The sequence below is a fragment of the Pithys albifrons genome, chromosome 25 (assembly GCF_047495875.1).
Source record: "Pithys albifrons albifrons isolate INPA30051 chromosome 25, PitAlb_v1, whole genome shotgun sequence".
NCBI lineage: Eukaryota > Metazoa > Chordata > Aves > Passeriformes > Thamnophilidae > Pithys > Pithys albifrons.
Window position 1 is genome coordinate 2,485,955 of NC_092482.1, and position 20,808 is coordinate 2,506,762.

A 20,808-nucleotide genomic window follows, 5' to 3' on the forward strand; every position below is an offset into this window, starting at 1 on the left:
GGAGCGGAGGAGCCTCCGCGCAGCCCCGACGGCTCCTCCTGCCCGGGGCGGGGTTATGACGTATGACCCGCCCTCCTGGTTACGTCATCGCCCGAAACGCTCAGCCATTGGCTGTGCTTCTCCCTGGGCTTCTGGCGTCACCAGTGACGTCACGCGGGAAAGGCATCGCCCCGAGGTGCCTCCAGCACCTCTGCAGAGCGCAGGGAGAAAGTATCTTGGGAAAACGGGGGAAAAACGGGAAAAAACAAAGGAGATCGTGCCTGGCTCTGCTCCGATATCCATCGGGAATCTGCTGGAAGCCAGAGTCACCTAAAATATTTAATAAATCCTTTATTAAACAGGAACACTGTTTAAAATTATCATTATTTAGGGCAAAATGCGATTTAACCTTTGGGTTTCTAAAAGAATGAAAAGGCAGGAAAAAGGGGCAATTTTTTGGCCGTGGTAACGGTGGAGGTTTTTTGCCCTTTCAGAGAGTTTTTTGGGAGTTTCAGGCAGGTTTAAACGCGACGGGGACTCTGCGAGCCGACACGCCGCTGCCTTGAAACACCGAGATATTAAACAAAGAAATTGTGTGCGGGGAGTTGGCGCTTCCCCGAGCTGCAAATAACCTGAAAAGAGCAGAGAAAAACGTATGTTGGGGTATATTTAATCTCACCCTCTTTATTCCGCTGAAAAGGATGACGACGCTCTTTAATATTAACCAAGATCATTTAGTATTACACGGGGATTATCTCAGCACATGCTACAAAACGTGTCGCTATAATTCGGGATTAGTAGAAGGAAAACGTGTGTACAAATACACGGATATCAGCACAAAGGAAAGCGCGTTTGGAATCGTAGGAATTGCATTAAACTGTATCAAAATATAGGCATGAACATAGATATTTGTATATGTAGGTATGCAACACGTGTATATACACCTTTATCTGAGTATATATTTATATCCACACAGCCAGGACTATATCGCTTGTAGACGTGCAGACACGGAGCTGGGTATATAGAAACTCACAAACACCAATATCGGATATGACAGAAGGTAAAATAATGCTAAATATCCGCATGTGCATATGTATATTTTATATAGAACCGCGCAGGGAAAAAGTCGTACGTGCCTTTATAAATGTGTGCCTACATAATGTCATATTCATATCCTGTACATTCACGTTTATGCAGATAATTCAGGTGTTTCACTACAACACACCCGGATTTATTTCTTCTCCCTCTACACGCGCATTTTGATGCTTCTGCCTGAATTAAGGAGATTTTTTTTTTTTTACTGCTCTAAGTACAGCTTTTCCTTTCTAAAGACCTTGTTGCCCTTTTCCTCCCTCCACTCTCGGACAACTTTGCTCCCGCCGCACGCGGGAGTTGCGTGCTGGGATTAATTAATGCAATTAGGCCAGTTTTCCTTTGTATTTTTATGTCTTCGAAGCGCTCTGAGGGTGCTGTTCAAACCGAAGCGGTGGGAGCACGACGTGATAAGGCAAGAGCAAACTGTACAGGGTCCTCTGCGTGCAAAGCGGGCAGGGATGGGGGTTTTTTTGCCCTCCTTCGGGGGGTTTTACCCCGCGGAGCAGCGCAGAGCGATGCCCCGCACCCTGCGCTGCCCTGGGCCGGCTCTGCCCGCCCCGAGGGCCGCTCGCTCCCAACGCTGACGGTGCCGGAGCCCCCCGGGGTGTGGGGGGAGACGGGGACCCCTTCGGGGCTTGAGGTGGCCGCGTCCTCACGGTGTGTTGCTGGTGCTGCTTTTGATTTTAGCGACGACTTTTTTCTCTTTCACCCGCCTGTTCTGGAACCAGATGGTGATTTGTCGCTCCGTGAGGTTGGTGGCGGCGGAGATCTTCCTCCTCTTGTCGCGGGTGATGAACTTGCTGCTGGCGTACTCCTTCTCCAGCTCCTTCAGCTGCCCTTTGCTGTACGGGACCCTCTTCTTGCGGCCCCGGCGGAAGGAGCAGCCGTCGGGGGGCAACTGCCCGGCGGAGTCTGGGGATGGGGAGATTCGGGGCTGAGCGGGGCCACGGGGGTCCCCACGCACCCGGCACCCACCCTGCACCCACCTCCCATCACCTTTCCCTGCCAACAGCACCCTCTCTACCTGCCGCTCCATTTCTTCCCTCCAGCCTCGTGCCAACCGTGATATTTAAGGATATTTAAGTTCTATAATTAATTCCTATATTGATACTTACAGAGTTTTTTTTTCTTCTCTGAATTTCTAAGTTTTTATTTGGGTTTTTGGTTCTGTTTGTTTTATTTTGGGATTTTTGGGGAGTTTTGTTTTTTTTTTTGTGGTGAAATCCTGCTATTGACAAAATACCGACATAAGTGAGATTGTCACACTCTCTCTGCAGCCTCAGCGCTGCCGAGCAGGGCCAAGGGCAAGCCCAGTGCCACAAGCGTGGCGTGGGGAGTGGGCAGAGCCCCCTCCTTCACAGCCCTGCACTGTGGGGTCATTTGCACCCCCTGTTCCCTTTAAAGCGCCCCAAAATTCGAGTGCTACTTGCGGGCTTCGGCTGACCCGCGGCTGTCGGGGTTGTGTGTGAACCAGGATAGTGTCACCTCGGAACGCTGATCGTATCATCACCTGTACCCCGATAACATCACCCTCTGAACCCCGATAGTATCATCACCTGAACCCCGATAACATCATTTCCCTCCGTGCTTGGAGGACGACGAGCTGCAATGGGCAGCGAGAACTTAAATTATCATTTTGTGATAATTTGAACCTAATTTGATCCAACTCACAATAAAAGCGTTCCTGGACGGCCAGAACAAATCCACAACAGATTATTTTAACCCTTGATGCTCATTTCCCCCCAATCCCCCTCTTTCCTCTCCCAGCCCCACAAGAGGGACTTTTACCTGCAAAGGCGGATTTCAGGAGGTACCCGGCCTGGCCCTGCTCCTTGGGGCAGCACATCTGGCTGCTCCAGCCGCCTCCCAGAGCCCACGGCTGATGGTAACTATCCACGGGCAGCAGAGTCTCATGCCGGGCCTCTCCGGGGCCGCCCAGCCCCGGTACCACCGACACGTCCAGGTACCCGGCCACGGGCTGGTAAGGCGCCCCGTAGCCGGGGTAGAAGGCGAACTCGGCGGGGCGGCTCTGGAAGTCCTCGCTGCCCGCGGCGGGATCCAGGTATTTCTCAGCGGGGAAGGGACCCTGGGCCGGGCCGGCTTTCAGGGCGCTGCGGGCGACGCGGCACGAGTAGTACCCGCTGCCGAAGTATCCGTAGGGCAGCGGGGTGGAGGCGGCGGGACCCGGCGGGGCGGGCGGAGGCGGCGGAGCGGCGGGGCACGGCTTGGGGGGCTCGGGCGGCCCCTCTGCGGGGTAGCCGGGGTTCATCCCGGGGGGAGGCGAAGGGCCGCCCAGGGCCGGCGGGGGAGGCGGCAGCAGCCCCCTGCCCTGGCCGCCTGCGAAGCCGCCGGCTGCCAGGAGCCCCTCGAGGCCCGGGGGGCCGCGGGGCTCCGGGGGCTGCATGTGGGGCGGCGCGGGGGCCGGGGCATGGGGAGAGCCTGCTCGGCAGCACCCGGGCACTGCCCGAGGGGGGTCCCCGGATCTTTTTAAAAGGCTGCGAGCTGCCGAGAGCTGCCTTTCCCCGCCGGGCTGCCCTGACGCAACGGGCGGAGGCTGCCTCATTGGCTGCTGCTGCGAGGGGGGAAAAGGACGGAGAGGAGGGGAAAAAAAAAACCAACCCCGCACCAAAAAAAAAAAAAATCTTCAGCCTCAATAAATCCCGGCTGCAGAAATTGCGAAAATACTTTTATTGCGATAGGAGGAGGAGGGCACCCCCCCCGCACGTGACAGGCGGGCACACGGGAGGCGCCTCCTGCGCTGCATCTCGGAAAAAGGGGAAAAGGGGGAGAGCAGAGGTGGAGAAATGGGGGGAACGGGGGAGGAAGGGCAAGGAGAGGGAGAATCATGGTGGAAAAATCAGGGCTCAGATTAAAACCACCTTTCTTTTGTGTGTGTGTCTTATTCCCATGCAGGTCCGGGGCCTTCTGCCCTCGCAAAAATCCTGGCACAGCCCGAGCAGGCCCAGAGAACCATCTTGGCCTCAGTGGGGTGATGGTGGGGCAGTGATGGACCCCCAGGGACAGAGCCTTCCCTCGGCTCATTCTTCCCTTGCTCGGGGGTTTTTAATCCACGCTCATCGCAGCACAGCACCTCTTTCTGTTGCAAAACCCCCAGTTCTGTATCCTTGGGGAGAGGGTCATGCCCTCAAGGCCCTAAAAGCAACGAGAGAGGGAAAAGAGGGTCTTTGGTATCCCAAAAAAATAAGGGAAAAGGTGTTGGCAGGCAGCAATCCATCTGCACACAGCTACTGCCACACGTGGTGCTGGTGTGATCCTGACCCTGCGTGGATCCTGGCTAGGAAGCATCCCAAAGGGAAGGGGTTTGGAAAAGGGAGGTGGGAAAATAATACAGAGAGTCTCTTTGGGTTCCAGAAGCACCGGGGGAGGTGGGAAAATAATACAGAGAGTCTCTTTGGGTTCCAGAAGCACCGGACAGGTGGAAAGACAGGCAGAGGAGGGGAAAGATGAATGTGGAGATGAGGGATTGCATCGGTCTGGGAAAGCTTGGGGTAAATACAATAATAATTTAATTATGTGTGCTATTAAGTGATTAAAGTGCGTGGACTTTTAATCATCTGTACACATGGTGCAAACATTCAGAGACAAGTTTCTCCTCCTTTTTCTCCTGAAGGCCTTGTCTGAAAAAAGCTTTGCCGAAATTCCCCCAAAGGCAGCTTGAACTCATGTATTGTTTCCCTTGTGCAAGTAAATCAAGATATTTCTGCCTTCTAACTATCAAATCACAATAAAGTTCTCCTTCTGCCACATCTTTGGGCCACCAAAGCAACCACCCAGAGGCGCCACGACAGGGTTTGTCCCTTGGGGACAGAAATCCCAATAGAAATAAGGGTTAGAAGTGATAATGGCAAAGCTCGCCCAGGCGGGGAGAAGCCCCGTTCAGCTGCTGGGACCAGCCCCCCACTCCCCTCGCGCCCCAAACACGGCTCGTTCCAGCCCCCCGAACCCGCGGGGGCTTTGCCCAGGGCGGGCTGGGTGAGATCCCTCCCTCACCCCGTCCTTTATCCCCGGGGAGGAGAGAGAAATAACCACATCACGAATCTTCATCTTCACTCCTTCGCCCCTGAAAAATCCCGAATTCTCACGGCAATCCACGATTTTCTTTTTCTGCGGGAAAAAAAAAAAGAAATGAAGTTTAAAAATCCCGATGTTTTTAGCCTTCACCTTCCTGATTTCAAAGCTTCTTTCTTCCCTTTCCGTAGTTTAAAGGCTTCTCTCCTTCTTTGATGCCCTTTTTATCCCCCCCACCCCGCTCCTTCCCTCTCCCCATTTGCTTCCAAACAGCCCCATAACTGGGGCGCTGGGGCCCGGCGGGCGGCCCAGTGTTTGCCGACGTGTCTCACCCTGTTCCTTGCACAGAAAGGTCGGGCTTAATGCGGAGGTCAAGGCCAAGTTGAAAGTTAAAAGCCTGTTGACTTCGGGGCTTCGCTGTGGCCGCCGCCGTCGGGGCAGCCCCGGCCCCTCCGCCCGTCGGACCCCGCGGGGCTTTTGGGGGAGAAGCCCCCGAGGTGTCTCCGGGTGAGGCTGGAGAGGGATCCGCGGACAGAGCGGCTTGTTGAAGACTCTCCTGGTAGTTTGTGCCACTTTGTTTCCTTTTATTTATTTCTTTTCAGTGTAAGCGGGAGGAGAAGGAGGAGCGGGATCCGGCACAGACACCCCGAAAAACGAGGGTGGGGAATCGCCGGATTATGGAAATTATGGGATTTTATTCCTTTTCCTGACGAGTCCGGGGTCGATCGGTGAGTGGGGCTTTGTCCCGACCCCTCGGATGCTGCCCCGGAGAGGAATTCACCTTTTTCACCCCGAAAAAAGCACTTCAGGTAATTTATTTAGAGACAATCGCCTTTTCTTCCGAAACTGAAGCCTCGCGCTTTTAAGATCGCGCTTCCCTTCAGCTCATCTCCTGTATAACATGTGCGGAAAATTTCCAGCAGGCTTCGCCTCGGGAATAGTTTAAAATGTGACTTTCAAACTGGTATTAAGATTTTCCTTCTTTGACGATTTTACGGAGAAAATTTCGGTGTATTATTTAAGGTCACAATAAGGAAAGAGGAATGGGGTTATTTTGAAATAAAACCCCCTGAATTCTTTTACCAATTCCTCTTTCAATGAGCGAGATAAAGATTATCTAATGCTCTTATCAGTTTGCAACTATTCTTTTATTATATTCTTCATAGGATCCATTTAATATTTATACCATCTGAAATCCCAAAAGCTGTGGAGCAACTTTTTAACAGTCTCTGATTTTTTTTTTTTTTAAGCAATTGAATTCGAAACGTCGTCACAAAATACAAGAGGAAAAAAAACCTCAAAACCAACCCAAACCCCAAAGCAGTTTGAAGAGGGAAAGAGAATTGGAACTACTTAAAGACTTAACGTTTGGAAATAATCAATTGTTGGAAAATTGAATTCTGGGTCTGGAAGGGAGCCCAGCCTTTTGGTTTCTGATTCTGGCAATATTTCGGGGGGAAAAAAATTAAAATAAAGGCAAACATTTTGATATTTTCTTTCTCTTTTTTTTTCTTCCTTCCCCGCCAGCCCCTCCTTTCCCACCCCTCAGCCATCCCGGGAAGCCCTGGGGATGTAGGTGCGAATATTTCTCTCCCTGATGCCTGGAGGAGCAGAATCTGTATTTTATAGCGCATTTCTCGTGGATCCTTTGAACAAATCAGCTGGCATGGGAACAGAGAGCCTGGTCTGACTTCTCTTTGCTCTTTTTATCCCCTCTGTGCTGAAGCCCCGGCGCCTCAATCACTTCAGCGCACTTCTGACCCTCCCTTCCCCCTTTTTGGGGTGAAATGCGGGGTGATTTCAGACTCGGGGTGATTTCAGACTCGGAGTGATTTCAGACTCGGGGTGATTTCAGACTCGGGGTGATTTCAGACTCGGGGTGACTTCAGACTCGGGGTGTTTTCAGACTCGGAGTGTTTTCAGACTCGGGGTGTTTTCAGACTCGGGGTGATTTCAGACTCGGAGTGATTTCAGACTCGGGGTGTTTTCAGATTCGGAGTGATTTCAGACTCGGAGTGATTTCAGACTCGGGGTGTTTTCAGACTCGGAGTGATTTCAGACTCGGGGTGTTTTCAGACTCGCGGTGATTTCAGACTCGGGGTGATTTCAGACTCGGGGTGTTTTCAGACTCGGAGTGATTTCAGACTCGGGGTGATTTCAAACTCAGGGTGTTTTATTTAATCTGTTCTCGCCATTCCTGCACCTTCCTGCTTTTCTCTCCACTCCCCAGGTTTGACTGCAGGCTCCTTTCTTGCCTTTTAATTTCTTTTTGAGGAATCAGGGGCTCTGAGCTCGCACTGGTGTGTTGCTCCTGGACTGTCCAACCTGAAATTTCCGGTCTGAGTTTCTCCTTCCTCTTCACAAAAATGGAAAATGAGGTACCTTGGTGGCTCCTCGAAGGCCACAGCTGCTGGTGCACTCTGTTTCCAGCTCCAAATCCCTTGGAAAATAACCCCTCCATGAACCCCCTTCCCACCTCCTGCATCCTCCCCTCCAGCCCCAGCTTCCCCCAGCCCAGGGAGGCTGAAACCCCAAAGGGGACTAACCTGACCCCACTCGAGCCTCAGGGAGGGAGAAAAGTGTGATGGGAGTCAGTGATGGTTTTACCCACAGAGGGGATGTGGCCTGAGTGCAGTTTATAAAGCAAAACGCTCCTTCCTGGGAGCACAGAGACAAAATACAAATATATTACACGATATATTTGTGTTTTATCTCCAGAGACATTTGTGCATCCTCCACCTGGAAACAGCCGTGTGATTGCAGCTGGGTGTCCCTACTCGCCTTGGTCTGGGTACAATCCAGCTCTCCAAACACCCTTTCTATGAGTACGGCAAAATGTGAGTGTCTGCTCATCCCTACCCGTGCCTCGTGCCCTGGGGCTGTGTCTCCATCCATCCCTCTGGAGCAGCCCTTTCTCCCGAGCCCATTTTCCCGTGCCTCGTGCCCTGGGGCTGTGTCTCCATCCATCCCTCTGGAGCAGCCCTTTCTCCCGAGCCCATTTTCCCGTGCCTCGTGCCCTGGGGCTGTGTCTCCATCCATCCCTCTGGATCAGCCCTTTCTCCCGAGCACATTTTCCCGTGCCTCGTGCCCTGGGGCTGTGCCTCCATCCATCCCTCTGGAGCAGTCCTTTCTCCCGAGCGCATTTTCCCGTCGGCGCCGAGCCTGGCAGTGCTCGCCCATCCCTGCACGCACCAGGGCCTGGCTCTGTGTTCCCCAAGTTCCTGCTTAGCTAAAGCAATTTATTTCAGCTGTTGTGAGGGAAAAGGGGAGTTGCTTTGGGCTTGGCTTTTAAGCCCTTCTTCTGATGTTTAATTCCTCAGGAGCTGTGGGGATCCTGCTGTTCCCTCCGCTGCTGGGAGGCTGGAGCTGGGCGTGGGTCATGCACGAGAGGGGCTGGAGGTGAGCCACGATTTGGGTGGAATCAGCAGGATTTTGAGGTCTGATATCAAAAATGTTCTGTGCAGGAGGTGAATCTTGTGCTCTCCAGCCAGGACAGGAGCAGCTCTCCCATACCAGGCATGTCAGAGCTGGATACCCAGGGCATGGGGCAGCCTGGAGGTGGGAACCAGAGGAATTCTCTTCCCTGGTGTTATAAACTCAAAGGGAATACTACAAGCTGGACTGTGCCTCTGCTCCAGCACGACTCTGCTGCTCTGCATTGCTTAGTGCTCTCTTTTCTGGTCTCTCTGCTAGATCAGAAATTTCTCCTGAGGGCAGAAATTCTGATTTGAAGCCTTTGTCTTCTGGACTGAGCCACAGACACCACAATCCCACTGAGGGCCAGGCCCTAAGTCACTGCCTGCTGCAATTCTACACTCAGAGAACTCTCCCTGAGCTCTGTAGGATGGATCATAAATCATGGCAAGATGAGCAAAGGCTGCTCCCAGCCCCGGGCTGGGCATGGAGGTGCTCAGGCCAGCAGGACAGTGACTGAGGTCTCCAGACCTGCTGTGCAGTGGGAATTATGTCTCCTGCTATTCCTGCCAAAACATCCCCAGGCCTTTGGGACTAAGTTCTTCAGAGCAGATGAAATATTGAGGTCTGAACATTCTCGGTGCAACCACACCATGGAAATGCCCCATGGAGGTGTCTGAGGTGCAGCATTTCTGCTGTTCCAGCTGAATGGTGTGTGTTTCTCACACAGGGAGAGGTCTGTGCATATCCAAAAAGTGTTTCATTCAGGCTTGTCCTGCCTTCCAAAGACTGGTGGTGGATCCATAATGCCTAAAAGGAGTTCCCTACAGGCACAGGGCTGGGCTGGGCCAGGCAGAGCAGAGACCACAGCAAGTGTGCTGGGAGACTTTGTGATTCACAGATTTCCAGGACTTTCCCTACAAATCCTGGGAGAATATCCATGCAGTGCCCTCACCACTGTCCCTGCTACTGCCCTGCCAGGCCAGGTCTGGGATGGTTTGGGGTGATTCCCAGTGGGACACGTGGATGCACCATGGAAAAGGCACTGAGCATCACCTGGACCACCCCAAAGTTCTGTTGTGCCCTGGGCTGTGGCAAAGTGGGGGACAGGGAGAGACATCCCCATCCTGATGGGGTTTAGTGCAGTTTTACACATTTCTAATCACTCCCTAATTCAAAGGTTGAGAGCAGGGTCTCCTCCCTGTCCCCCCTCAGCCCTTGAACCCAGTTTGAAATCCCACAGTGAGGTGGGAAGAGCAACAGGGAAGGACTGAGAACACAACATAAAATGAGTCACCAGAAACTGGAAACGCTCTGACGCCAAACTGGGTCTGCAGAGCTGCTCTTCCCTGACGCTGCCTTGGTTTCCTTTCCTCCTCCTTCACCACCCACCCCACCAGGGAGCTGTAAAGCCCCGCGGTAAATTGGATGGAGAGGGCAAAGATGACCCCCCGGAACATCCTCCGTGTCCCAGCGCCGACTGCCGTGGGCACCCTGTGCCTTGCTCAGTGCTCTGCACAGAGCCCAGGGGTGGGTCTGGGAGTGCCGGGAACCAGGTGGGTGCTCCCGGGTGTGCCCCGCGCCGGGGTGGCCCTGAGCGCCGGAGCCACCCTGACTCTGCCCTCGGGGCACCTGAGTCCCCACCGGGCATGGGCGGGTGCCCAGAGAAGGGAGCGGGAAGGGGGGGGATTCAAAGTTCGCTTTTCCCATCCCTTCGTCCCCTTCCTTATTGCAGGGGTGGCGGCCGGGGCCGCCCGGAGCGGCGGGACAGAGGAGGGTGGGGAGGAAGGAGCGGGAGGGGAGGAGGGACGGAGGCAGCGCGGGGGAGGCACAGCCGCCTCCCGGTGTCCTGCCCGAGCTGCCATCGGTTCTGGGAGGTTCCGGGGGCTCCCCGCAGCTAAAAATCTTGCTAACTTTAAAAGGAAACCGAAATCCAAATCCAGGTATTTCCTGGCATTTTCCAGGCTGACTTGGCAGCTTCCCCGCGACGCGTTCCAGGCTGTTTGGACCATCCAGATGATGCCGAATTAATTTGGTTGGGGGAATAAAGGCGTTGCTGTGAATCATTTAAAGCCCCAAAGGTTACTTGCCAGAATGGCGGAAAAATAGTGCCAAGTATGAGCGGCTGAGTGAGTGAACTGTTTGTTTACGAGGAGTGCCAGACTGCATCAAATCCCACGCGTGGATACAATGGCGGGATTGTTGCTTTACGAGAAGGACAGGGCGCTTTGTATTCTGCTTTGCAGCACCGTAATTCCATCCTTTTCCAAAGGGCCAAACACACGGAGACCACATTCCCCAATCCGACGTTTGCGATGTCTTCTCCTCCCCTCATTCCCACCCCAGGAGGGAGGATTTGGGCTCCTTGCCCAGCGCCGCCAGTTTTGGGGGGTGAGCGAGGTTTTCTCGGGCCGAAAAAAAACCCCCAGGTTTTCTTGCACCGAGAGAAGGTTTAAAATCCCTCAGGGTTCACACCAGGAAAAACTGGAACGGGATGGCAGAAGAAGGAATCTTTGTCGGTGCAGAAATAATCGTTGTAGGGCTGAAGGAATCGCGTCTAAACAGTTTATGCAGGTAAAGGAAAATGTAGTTGCCACCCGTTAGATAAATAAATCCAGCCAGAGAATCAGAGTCGGTGGAGGCAGAGAAATTCCCATTTCCATCGTCTCCGACCGGGATAAAGGGTTTAATATTCTCTGCTCTCAACGCCATCCTGTTCCATAAGGACCGTGGCTGGGCAGCAAGGACGTTGCAGGGCTGAAATCTCGTGTCCATCTGAGCATCAGCGCCACGAGCCTTTTCCACTCGTTTTGCCTAAAAATTCCCTGAAATTCCTCGAATTTTCCCTTCGCCACTGCGATGCTGAACGACATCTCAGGCGGGTTGCGTTGCAAACCAGGCAGAGCTATTACAATGGCCACATCTCCACAGGTCTTTATTTGCTTTATTTTTGCCCCGATACCTTTTTTTAACCCAGTAAAGGATCGATTCACACCATCCCAGAGACCCCTCGAGCCCGTTCCCACCCACATCCCTCTCCCTGCACCTTTTCCCGGTGCTCGGGACACGGAGAAATAAAAATTAACACCCTCCAATTATAAACCAGACCCGACATCCCTTTGAGAGCCTCCCTGAGAGGTTGAAATATTTAAAGTGCATTTATTTGTGTATTATATTAATAACCGTACGAAAATATTATCAATGATTGTTCAGTATTATTAATATTTATGCAGTAAAATCCATATTGATAAATATTACGCATTATAATAATAAGAATTAACAAAATATCATCCAGATGATCTTTTTATTTAATACCTATATACGAATATATCCAAAGGAAAGTGTGGAAAGGGCAGCGCAGAGTTACAAATTCTGCAAACATCGTGTTATTAAAGTCACAAATACACTTTTTCTCTGTTGCAACTCACGCAGGGCACAGGAAAAGTTTATTTCCACCCCTTCCAATAATTTATTAGTCCGTGCCAAGCCACAAAAAGAAAACCCCAAAACCTCAAATAACCACCCAACAACAACCACAACAACAAACCCACCCGAACCCCACCCACAAAGCCCTGAGATAACACTTAAAACAGAGAAATAATTATAAAATCGATTGATTTTTTTACCACTTAGTTCCGAATTCTTCCAATTCCCGAATGGAGAGGAGTTTTTTTCCCCCTCTTTTCTCTGTAATAATCCAGAATTACCCGGTTTGAGCTGTCCCGGGAAAACAGATGATTTTTACTCTCTCGTTTGGCTTTACCTTTGTTTTACCTTAATTATCCTATTTATTAAAACCGAGCCAAGGCTGAAGGTGCCCCCAAAGTGCCCCTAAAGGTGCCGCTTTAAGGAGAGGTTTATTTGCCGACACCTCCACGGCGAAACTGGGAATTATTTCGGTTTCGTTTCCTTCTCTTTTTCTTCTTCCCGACAGTTTTATCCGGTGGGGTCCAGGGGTCCTTGAGATCCCGGCGGTGAACGGGACAGACCCTTGGCTCCAAACTCCAAATTTTCCTTCTTGGATCATTCGTGTCCTCCTGAAACGCAATAACGAACCTTTCCCAAGCGCATTTACACCTTTTCACACCCTGATTTCCAGGCGGTCTCTGCGCCCTCTTGTCCTCCAGCAACGAGAATCCAATTTCTTTCTTAATTACCAAACAATCAGGATATTAAAAACTACACAGATTCCAGCACAATCATAAATTAAAAATTAAATCACAGGTGCACGATGTTAGGGAAGTTATATATAAATTTGGTAATTTTTGCTAACATTTCTTTTTGTCTGCACTGGAGTTATTTTCTCTTATTCCCACTCCTGGGATCATTTCTCATGCCCTGAGACATCTCCCTGTGCCTTCATGCCAGATGGTTTTGCACTTTTTGGGGTCTACAGACCATTATTTACCCTCAAAATTTTTCCATTTTCAGAACTCTGGTTTTTTTTAGCTTAAAAGTCCAGATATTGAAATATCCAGCACCAACCTTTGCCAAGGAGCTGTAGGGTTGATGTACCTGGACACACACCTGAGCTGCTCCCACCTCACCTCAGTGACGTCACACAGGTGGCCTTGGGCAACCTGTCCTGAGCATTTTGATGGGCTCAGACCATATTTTTCCTTCTTATTTTAATCCAGTCCTTGCTGCTGATCGATGCAGTTGGGGCACAACTCGGATTTCCAAATCCAGGCAAATAAAAGAGATTATTCACTGCCACTCTAGAAAGTCCTTCCAAAACCATCTTCAGTCATTCCCACTGACAAATGTCCTTCCAACATCGTCCCCTCTGGTTTTGTGACAGCACAAGTAGACACTTAATAAGACACTTGCACAGCCACACAGCAGGAGCTGTACCTGGCCTGCCATTCCCTTCCCTTTTCCAAGACAATCTACATTTTCCATGCCTGCTCCCACCCTTTATATCCACCAGGAGAGGCAGATCTGGGCTCCCCCTCCCTGTGCAGAGTGTTCCCCACAGCAGAGCCCTCTCCCAGCACAGTCTGACAGATGGTTCCCAATTGCTGCTGCCTTCCCACTGTCATGATGTACAACTTCTCCCGCTGACTGTCACGTACCACAAGACACCAGGCAGTGCTGGCTCATTTTATGGATGCCAGGGCCAATAAATGCTGCTTGCAGGTCCTGGCTGGTTGTGAGCAATGTTCCCACCCGTGGGATTTAATGTGAGCCTGGATTTCTGCACCAGACCCCAACTGTTCAGCCAGGGGGGTGACTCTGCCAGCAGAGCTTCGTATTTGCCACTCATGGCTGAGCACAAGTCAGAAAAGCTGCTGGTTGTTCTTAAGGAAAGGGATTAAGAAGTAAATACTGTTTCTTAAGAAGTAAATATTGTTTCTTAAGAAGTAAATATTGTTTCCTCATGCCTGGCTCACTGTAATCACCTCTTTGCTTGAATTCCTCCTTTTTTCACCCAGATATTTCCCTCAGACCAGATTTCTAATGGTAAAATCTATTTCTAAAAAATCTCTATTGGCTCTCCCCTTATCCCTACACTTTTTGGGTTTAACAACCCAGGATTTCAGATGTGGGATTTCTCCTGGCTCTGCTGTGCAGAAGGAAATCCAGAATAATTCCAGCAGAAAGGAGACAACCACCAGCTCCAACCCTCCCTGTCTCGGCAAGAATATAAATCTTCAGATATATGTTGTAATGAAAGAAGCTGTTCCATAGACACTGGAACTAATTAAATCCCCATCCCATGTTCCCAACAGAGGGGATGTGCCTTGGGAACAGCACAGTTCCTCCACACACAGAGGCAGAGACTTGCACCTTCCTGTGTCATGGTTGGAATTACAGGCCCCTGAGAGATGCTGAGCAAATGTTTTGGCTCCTGAGCTGTGTTAAGCTGCTGTTTGTCCTGGTTTTGTTCCTACTGATTCTTGTACTAGGGGTGGGAATGGTGGGTGTTTTCTGCTGCTACACTTATACTTTCATCTGTTCTGTGGGTGTTTGTCCTGAGAGTTCTGCCCTGATCCCACAGCAGATTGTTTATCCCAAGAGTTCTGCCCTGATCCCACAGCAGGTCATTTATCCCAAGAGTTCTGTCCTGATGGCACAGCAGGTTATTTATCCCAAGAGTTCTGCCCTGATCCCACAGCAGGTTATTTATCCCAAGAGTTCTGCCCTGATCCCACTGCAGGTTATTTATCCCAAGAGTTCTGCCCTGATCCCACTGCAGGTTATCCCAAGAGTTCTGCCCTGATCCCACAGCAGGTCATTTATCCCAAGAGTTCTGCCCTGATCCCACAGCAGGTTATCCCAAGAGTTCTGCCCTAATCCCACAGCAGGTTATCCCAAGAGTTCTGCTCTAATCCCACAGGAGATCATTTATCCCAAGAGTTCTGCCCTAATCCCACAGCAGGTTATCCCAAGAGTTCTGCTCTAATCCCACAGGAGATCATTTATCCCAAGAGTTCTGCCCTAATCCCACAGCAGGTTATCCCAAGAGTTCTGTCCTGATCCCACAGCAGGTTATTTACCCCAAGAGTTCTGCCCTGATCCCACAGCAGGTTATTTACCCCAAGAGTTCTGCCTTAATCCCACAGCAGGTTATTTATCCCAAGAGTTCTGCCCTGATCCCACAGCAGGTCATTTATCCCAAGAGTTCTGCCTTAATCCCACAGCAGGTTATTTATCCCAAGAGTTCTGCCCTAATCCCACAGCAGGTTATCCCAAGAGTTCTGCTCTAATCCCACTGCAGGTTATTTATCCCAAGAGTTCTGTCCTGATCCCACAGCAGGTCATTTATCCCAAGAGTTCTGCTCTAATCCCACTGCAGGTTATTTATCCCAAGAGTTCTGCTCTAATCCCACAGCAGGTTATTTATCCCAAGAGTTCTGCCCTGATCCCACAGGAGGTCATTTATCCCAAGGATTCTGCCTTAATCCCACTGCAGGTTATTTATCCCAAGAGTTCTGCCCTGATCCCACAGCAGGAGATCCACAACCTGCTGCTGGACCACAACAGCTCATGGCTGTGATAGAACTGTATTAAAATTGTATTAATTCAGGATTATTTGTAGGATGGAGGAGGACTGACTGCCCTCATCTATCTAAGAAGGGGTTCTCTGACTGCACCCCCAAAGCACCAAAATGCTCCTGATGCTCCAGTTCTTTCAGGGAAGCAGGAAAATGGAAGCTGAGGCTCTTTGTCCCCCCAGCTCTGGAAATAAAGCTCTGAGAGGATGGATATTATCCACACCAGCTGAAAAGCAATCTGAGTGGAAACTGATGCAATTTCCACACGCAGATAAACCCTTTAATCTCATTTTGCATAATTGTATTGTTGCAAAGGGATTATGCACTATTGAAACTACAGATATCCTCCAGCCTAGCTCGTTTCTCAGAGCCTTTAGTCGACTGTATGGAATAATTATGGCTCTTGATCACCTTCCTTGGCCCAGCTGTTATTGATATAACTCATCAGCCAGACATTGCTCTAAAAACAAACCACTAATAAATGCCACCGAAACCTGCGAGCACACGAAATATGATGGAGAGGAAAATAATAAACCTGCCCCAGTGAAGGAGCAGAACAAAGAAACACTCACACACAGCAAGACCTGAAAGGCTCCAAGGCAGAGGCATTTGCTGGAATTGCTTCCAAAATTCACAGTTCAGAGTGGGTGGAAGGAAGGAGGTTTGGGCTGTGTCAGCAAGGAGATAATTTATAGCAGAGGAGTCAAGGGGATGGTGTTTGGTGTTTTGAGGTGTCCCAATTCAGCAGGTGGGCCCAGTTTGTCCCTGTGTGGGTGTGCCCAAAGCTGGGCATTCCAAACCCTCTGGGCCATTGCCCAGCAACTGTTCCCAAGGGCCCATTGGCAGCAGCTGCCCAGGGCACAGCTGAGCCCTCAGGCTGGGAGCTGGCTGGGAAAGAAGCCTGGCAGAGGAGCTGGGAGAACTGCCCTGCAGGGACTCCTTGGCACCTCCACACCCACCTGAGGGCTCAGCTCTGCCCATGGGCCAGCAACGAGTCCAAAATCCCCCCTGAGTGCCAGAGTCAGATCCCCCAGTGTGGAACTCCCTGCCCTGGGGGAGCCACTGGGGGCTCCCACCCAAACCTCAGGGGACACAATCTTGGGCTTTGGGGACCTCTGGGACCACTCATTGGATGCAGAGGAGGAGCAGCCCCTGGCCAGGAGGAGCCACCACTCTGGCCCAGACTGTGCCATCATCTGCACCAACAGGTTTGTCCCTTCCTTTGCCTTTGGCCTCGAGGGAACCACGTGGGGCTCAGCACAGGGGCCACCAAACCCCCCTGTGTTTGTGCCCCAGGGGGTGGGTTACACTGCTGGGCTTGGGGGTTAAACCCAATTTCTCTTTGTGCCATTGCATTGATTGTAATATTGTTATTAAATTGTAACTCTGACTTGTGATCTCTTTGGTGTTGGGTTTGTTTCTCTGCTGGTTCCCCTTTAAACCAGCACAGGACACAAAGGCAGTTCTGAGCTCCAGGACCTGTTTGCAGCTCCTCAACTCCTGGGCTGGAGCAGCACCAGTGTGGGGAAGGATGCCTCAGTGCTTAATGAATTAATAAAATAATTAATAATAATCTTTGCTAGATGAATGACTGAACAAACAGCAGCCTGTTCTTCAGGACTTTCCCCCAGGAATACATTTTTCCCTGCCTTTCCTCTTCTTTCCTAACTCCCATTTCACAGGCATTTCAATGAAAAGCAGCATCACCTTCCTTCTGCCAACCTGATTTTGCAGTGGGAACCTCTGGAAATTTGCCCCCATCCTGCCCTGCCCTGGGATGAGAACAGGGAAGCAGCACATGGAGAAGGGCAGATATTGGCAAATATTCCTTCCTGGCCAAATGGAGTGAGGAGAAGAGAGACTGTGCTTGCCCTTAGCTGAAGGGCAGTGTCAAAACTTCATTTTCTTTTTGATTAACTCCCAGATTAAGTAATTTAAAGGGAAGGAAAGTGATTCTGCTGAGTGACACTAATTTCAGTCTGATTCATTTTACAGTGTTGTAAAAACAATTATGTGGCTGGCACCCTCCAGAACGTTGCACACTGTTCAATAACCATCAGATCCACTGAGATAGAACTGATACAGCTTGTTAGAGCATAAACTCATTGAAAATGGGCTTTGCAGCCAGGCCAAGCAGACAGCAGCTTCCTTTTTTAATGTAATATAAGCTTGGCTGCTTTTCCTCAACTTAAATATAAAGGTGCTGCTGTAATCCCTTTTATCATCTTTTTTTCCAAGAGTCTAATTCTCATTAATTAATGATTTTTCTCAGGTGTTCTGTAGGATTATGTGTTAGGGGCCCTTTCAAAGAACTAAACTCTTATAACAGCTTGGGAAAGATTTTTTTTTAAGTGTTTAGCAATTATGTAGAAGCCAGAAATGTTCATAAAAATGTTCATAAAAAGTGGATTCCCTGTGCAGTCACTCCCAAGGATTTCCATCCTGTCCTCACTCACAGGTCAGGGCTGCAAAGGACACAGCGAAGAACTTCCAAAAATTCAACTATTTTGAAACCAGATGATTTGATTTGCTGTTTCCTGACTACATTTACACATCTGGCAATTTTAATACTTAACCTGATCTCACTATTAAACAAAGCAAAAGCAAATAATTCATTTTATATCCTTCTCCTTGTTCCACAAAGACCAGGAGGAACTGCACAGCTCAGCAGTTCCTTTTGCAGACAAAGATCCTCCTTTAGTCAGATTCTGCTATTGAAATGGATGAAAAATAGTAACTGCATGAAAATCCCTTTTCCAGGACTGGAAGGAAAGGAGTGATGGATACACAACACCATGAAGGTTCCCCATCCTCTCTGGGATGGCCAGGAAAAGGCTCTGGGAATGAATATTGTGGGATCTCACCCTTGGTGGAGTCAGTAGGAGTGAAAACTCTCAGGATTGTCTTTGCTCTTGGTTCCAAGATGGAGCAGGAACCAAAATCAGACCAAAGATGCCCAAATTATCGACTCCACATTGGAGAAAATGAGATTGGATTCTGTTCCTCACCCTGAGGGTCGCAAGGGAAGTCCCAGAGAGGTCCAGGAACAACCTCAGGGTGTTGGTGTCCCAATCCACAACATTTTTATAACCATATTTTCCCAATCCATTAGTGATGTTCTGTTCAAATGATGTTTCTAATGTGCCACACTTCATTTCTTGGTGTGTGTTTGCTCCCAGAAAGGAAGGATGAGAGAAAGGGGTGTCATTGCTTTGATTGCTGCCCCTCAGCCTTCAGTTATTGTGCTGAATGAAGGTTTGTCCTTTCTCCTTTACTCAAATATTCCTTCAGTAATTAAATTTCTGGCAAACACGGAATTTCTCCCTCCTCCTCCTGACAACAGATCTCCTTTCAGCTCAGAAATCCCTGTTTTCCAGGGGACTTCCCTGCACTGAATCACCACACTGAGAACCCAAAAACCAGAGAAGGAGCAAGGACACAACCCATGACCCCTTCTGAGCCTCACATGACCCTTCTCACAGTGACCTGATTAACTCCATGTCAAATAAGTGACATTTTCCAGTGCTTTCAATGCACTGCATTTTCACACAAGCCCAGTCTTGGAGTGCAGCTTCATTTTTACCAAAACTGCTCTTAAAATACATGAAAAGATGATGATTTTATCGATGTCCTGCATTATTATCCCCCTTCTCACAGACACATCTGTCTCCCAAGGCTAAACAGCTTCCACCAGGAGCTGATTCCAGCTCAGATTGATGGCTTGGGTTAAATTCATTCCTGGGGTAACGTTGCTGAGGTCGGGGAAATGCAGAGAATCAGCTCAGCCTGTGCTGCAGAACCAGATCCTGCTTAAAAACCAGCTCAAAGAAATGAGGATGAGACACTGAGTGCCTTTTAATTTTTTAACTCCTTGCTCAGTCATTCCCCACCTGCCCTCAGTGCACTTTGAACTGAAACAACTGGTCAGAACACAATTAAACAGTGGCTGTGGTGCCTCTGCCACGGATCTGGAGAGGGTTTTTTTTTGTTAAAAATCACAGGAAAGGAGCGTTTTTCTGACAGAATTCCACAGAATTGTGAGTGCTGAAGTGCCAGCAGCAGGCTCTGAGCAGGGGGTGGAGGTCAGGCAGAATGAGGGAAATAAAGCAACACCCTCTGCTGCAGAGGGAAAATAAAGCAACACCCTTGGCTCTCTCTTTTCTCAAGGTGTGAGGGTTGTTTTTTTTTTTGCACAGGGACAGCTTCTCCTTCCCCACAGTTTTGTTGATATGTGGCAAATAAATGCACATTTAGTGCAGCTGAGCTGGGCAGAGCAATGGCCAAGCCCAGTGAAACAATTTGTCAGACACATGAGGTCTTTTGGCCTCTAATCTGAGTGAGTGACCCCTCCCAAAAACAGGACTCTGAGCCACGTTAGTGCAGGGTAAGATAAGTAAAGGTCCTTTAATATCACAGGCCCACAGTCCACAGGAATACAGGATGACATCCATGTGTCCCAGTTCTTGTTTCCATGGCTTTTATAATAAGATCCCTCCAATCATTGCTTTACACATTCCTCAGTCCAGCCCCAGTCCCACCCCTGGTCCAACCCCTGGAACTGGGTCTGGGGTCGTCAAGACCCTCTGTCTTCATCAGCTCCTCTTCCTCAGGCACACAAAGGTCTCTGGGAGTTCATCCAGTTCTGGCTTTTGGGTCACTCTGACCTGTGTTTATGTTTCATCCTGTGGGTCTCTGATATCCTTCAGCTCTACCTTGGAAAGGAGTCTGAACAAGATTAATTAACTAAAGGAATTTGAGCTCCCTGTTCTGGGACAGGGGTAGTGATAGAAAGGCATTAAACTGTTAGAAATATTAACCCTCTAAAAATCTACAACTGCTGTGTTCCTAAAACCTACAAAATGTGAAAATCAGAACAAAACCCCTTTCGGCATCAAATCAGATGAAAACTGGGCCAAGGAAGGGCATTTCCATGAGCAGTTGAGGGCTCTCTGAACAGGGTTAGGTGCAAAATGAATGGCTCTGACTGGAGCAATATAAACACCATTCCTGCCAAGCCCCAGAATTCCAGGATCACACTTGGAGTTTCCTCTCCTTGGTCTCTGCCACCCTTCACTCTTCATGAGTTTGAGAAATAAGACCCTGCCAAACCACGTAAATATATTTATTTTTATACTCTTTCCAGTCTTGTGGAGCATCATAAATGTGCAGGTTTGGTTCAAATGCATCTTGTCACATGAAGAGGAAGTTCTCAAGGTGTTGCTCAAGCCCTGAGTGGTCCAGTTTTCTCTTCAGAGAAAACATTTTCCCCTTACCAAAAACATTCCACTGAGGA

At 49.8% G+C, this 20,808-nt stretch overlaps 1 protein-coding gene across 1 annotated transcript; it reads right to left on the reverse strand.

Annotated features, from left to right (window-relative positions):
- Positions 1-644: 644 nt before the first annotated feature.
- HOXB13 (homeobox B13) lies at positions 645-3,502 on the reverse strand. The gene is made up of 2 exons (XM_071577139.1): positions 2,863-3,502; positions 645-1,986 (listed from the first exon to the last, which is right to left on the reverse strand). The coding sequence occupies exons 1-2, from the start codon at positions 3,476-3,478 to the stop codon at positions 1,727-1,729; spliced, it is 876 nt and encodes a 291-aa protein (XP_071433240.1). The 5' UTR covers positions 3,479-3,502; the 3' UTR covers positions 645-1,726.
- Positions 3,503-20,808: the final 17,306 nt, after the last annotated feature.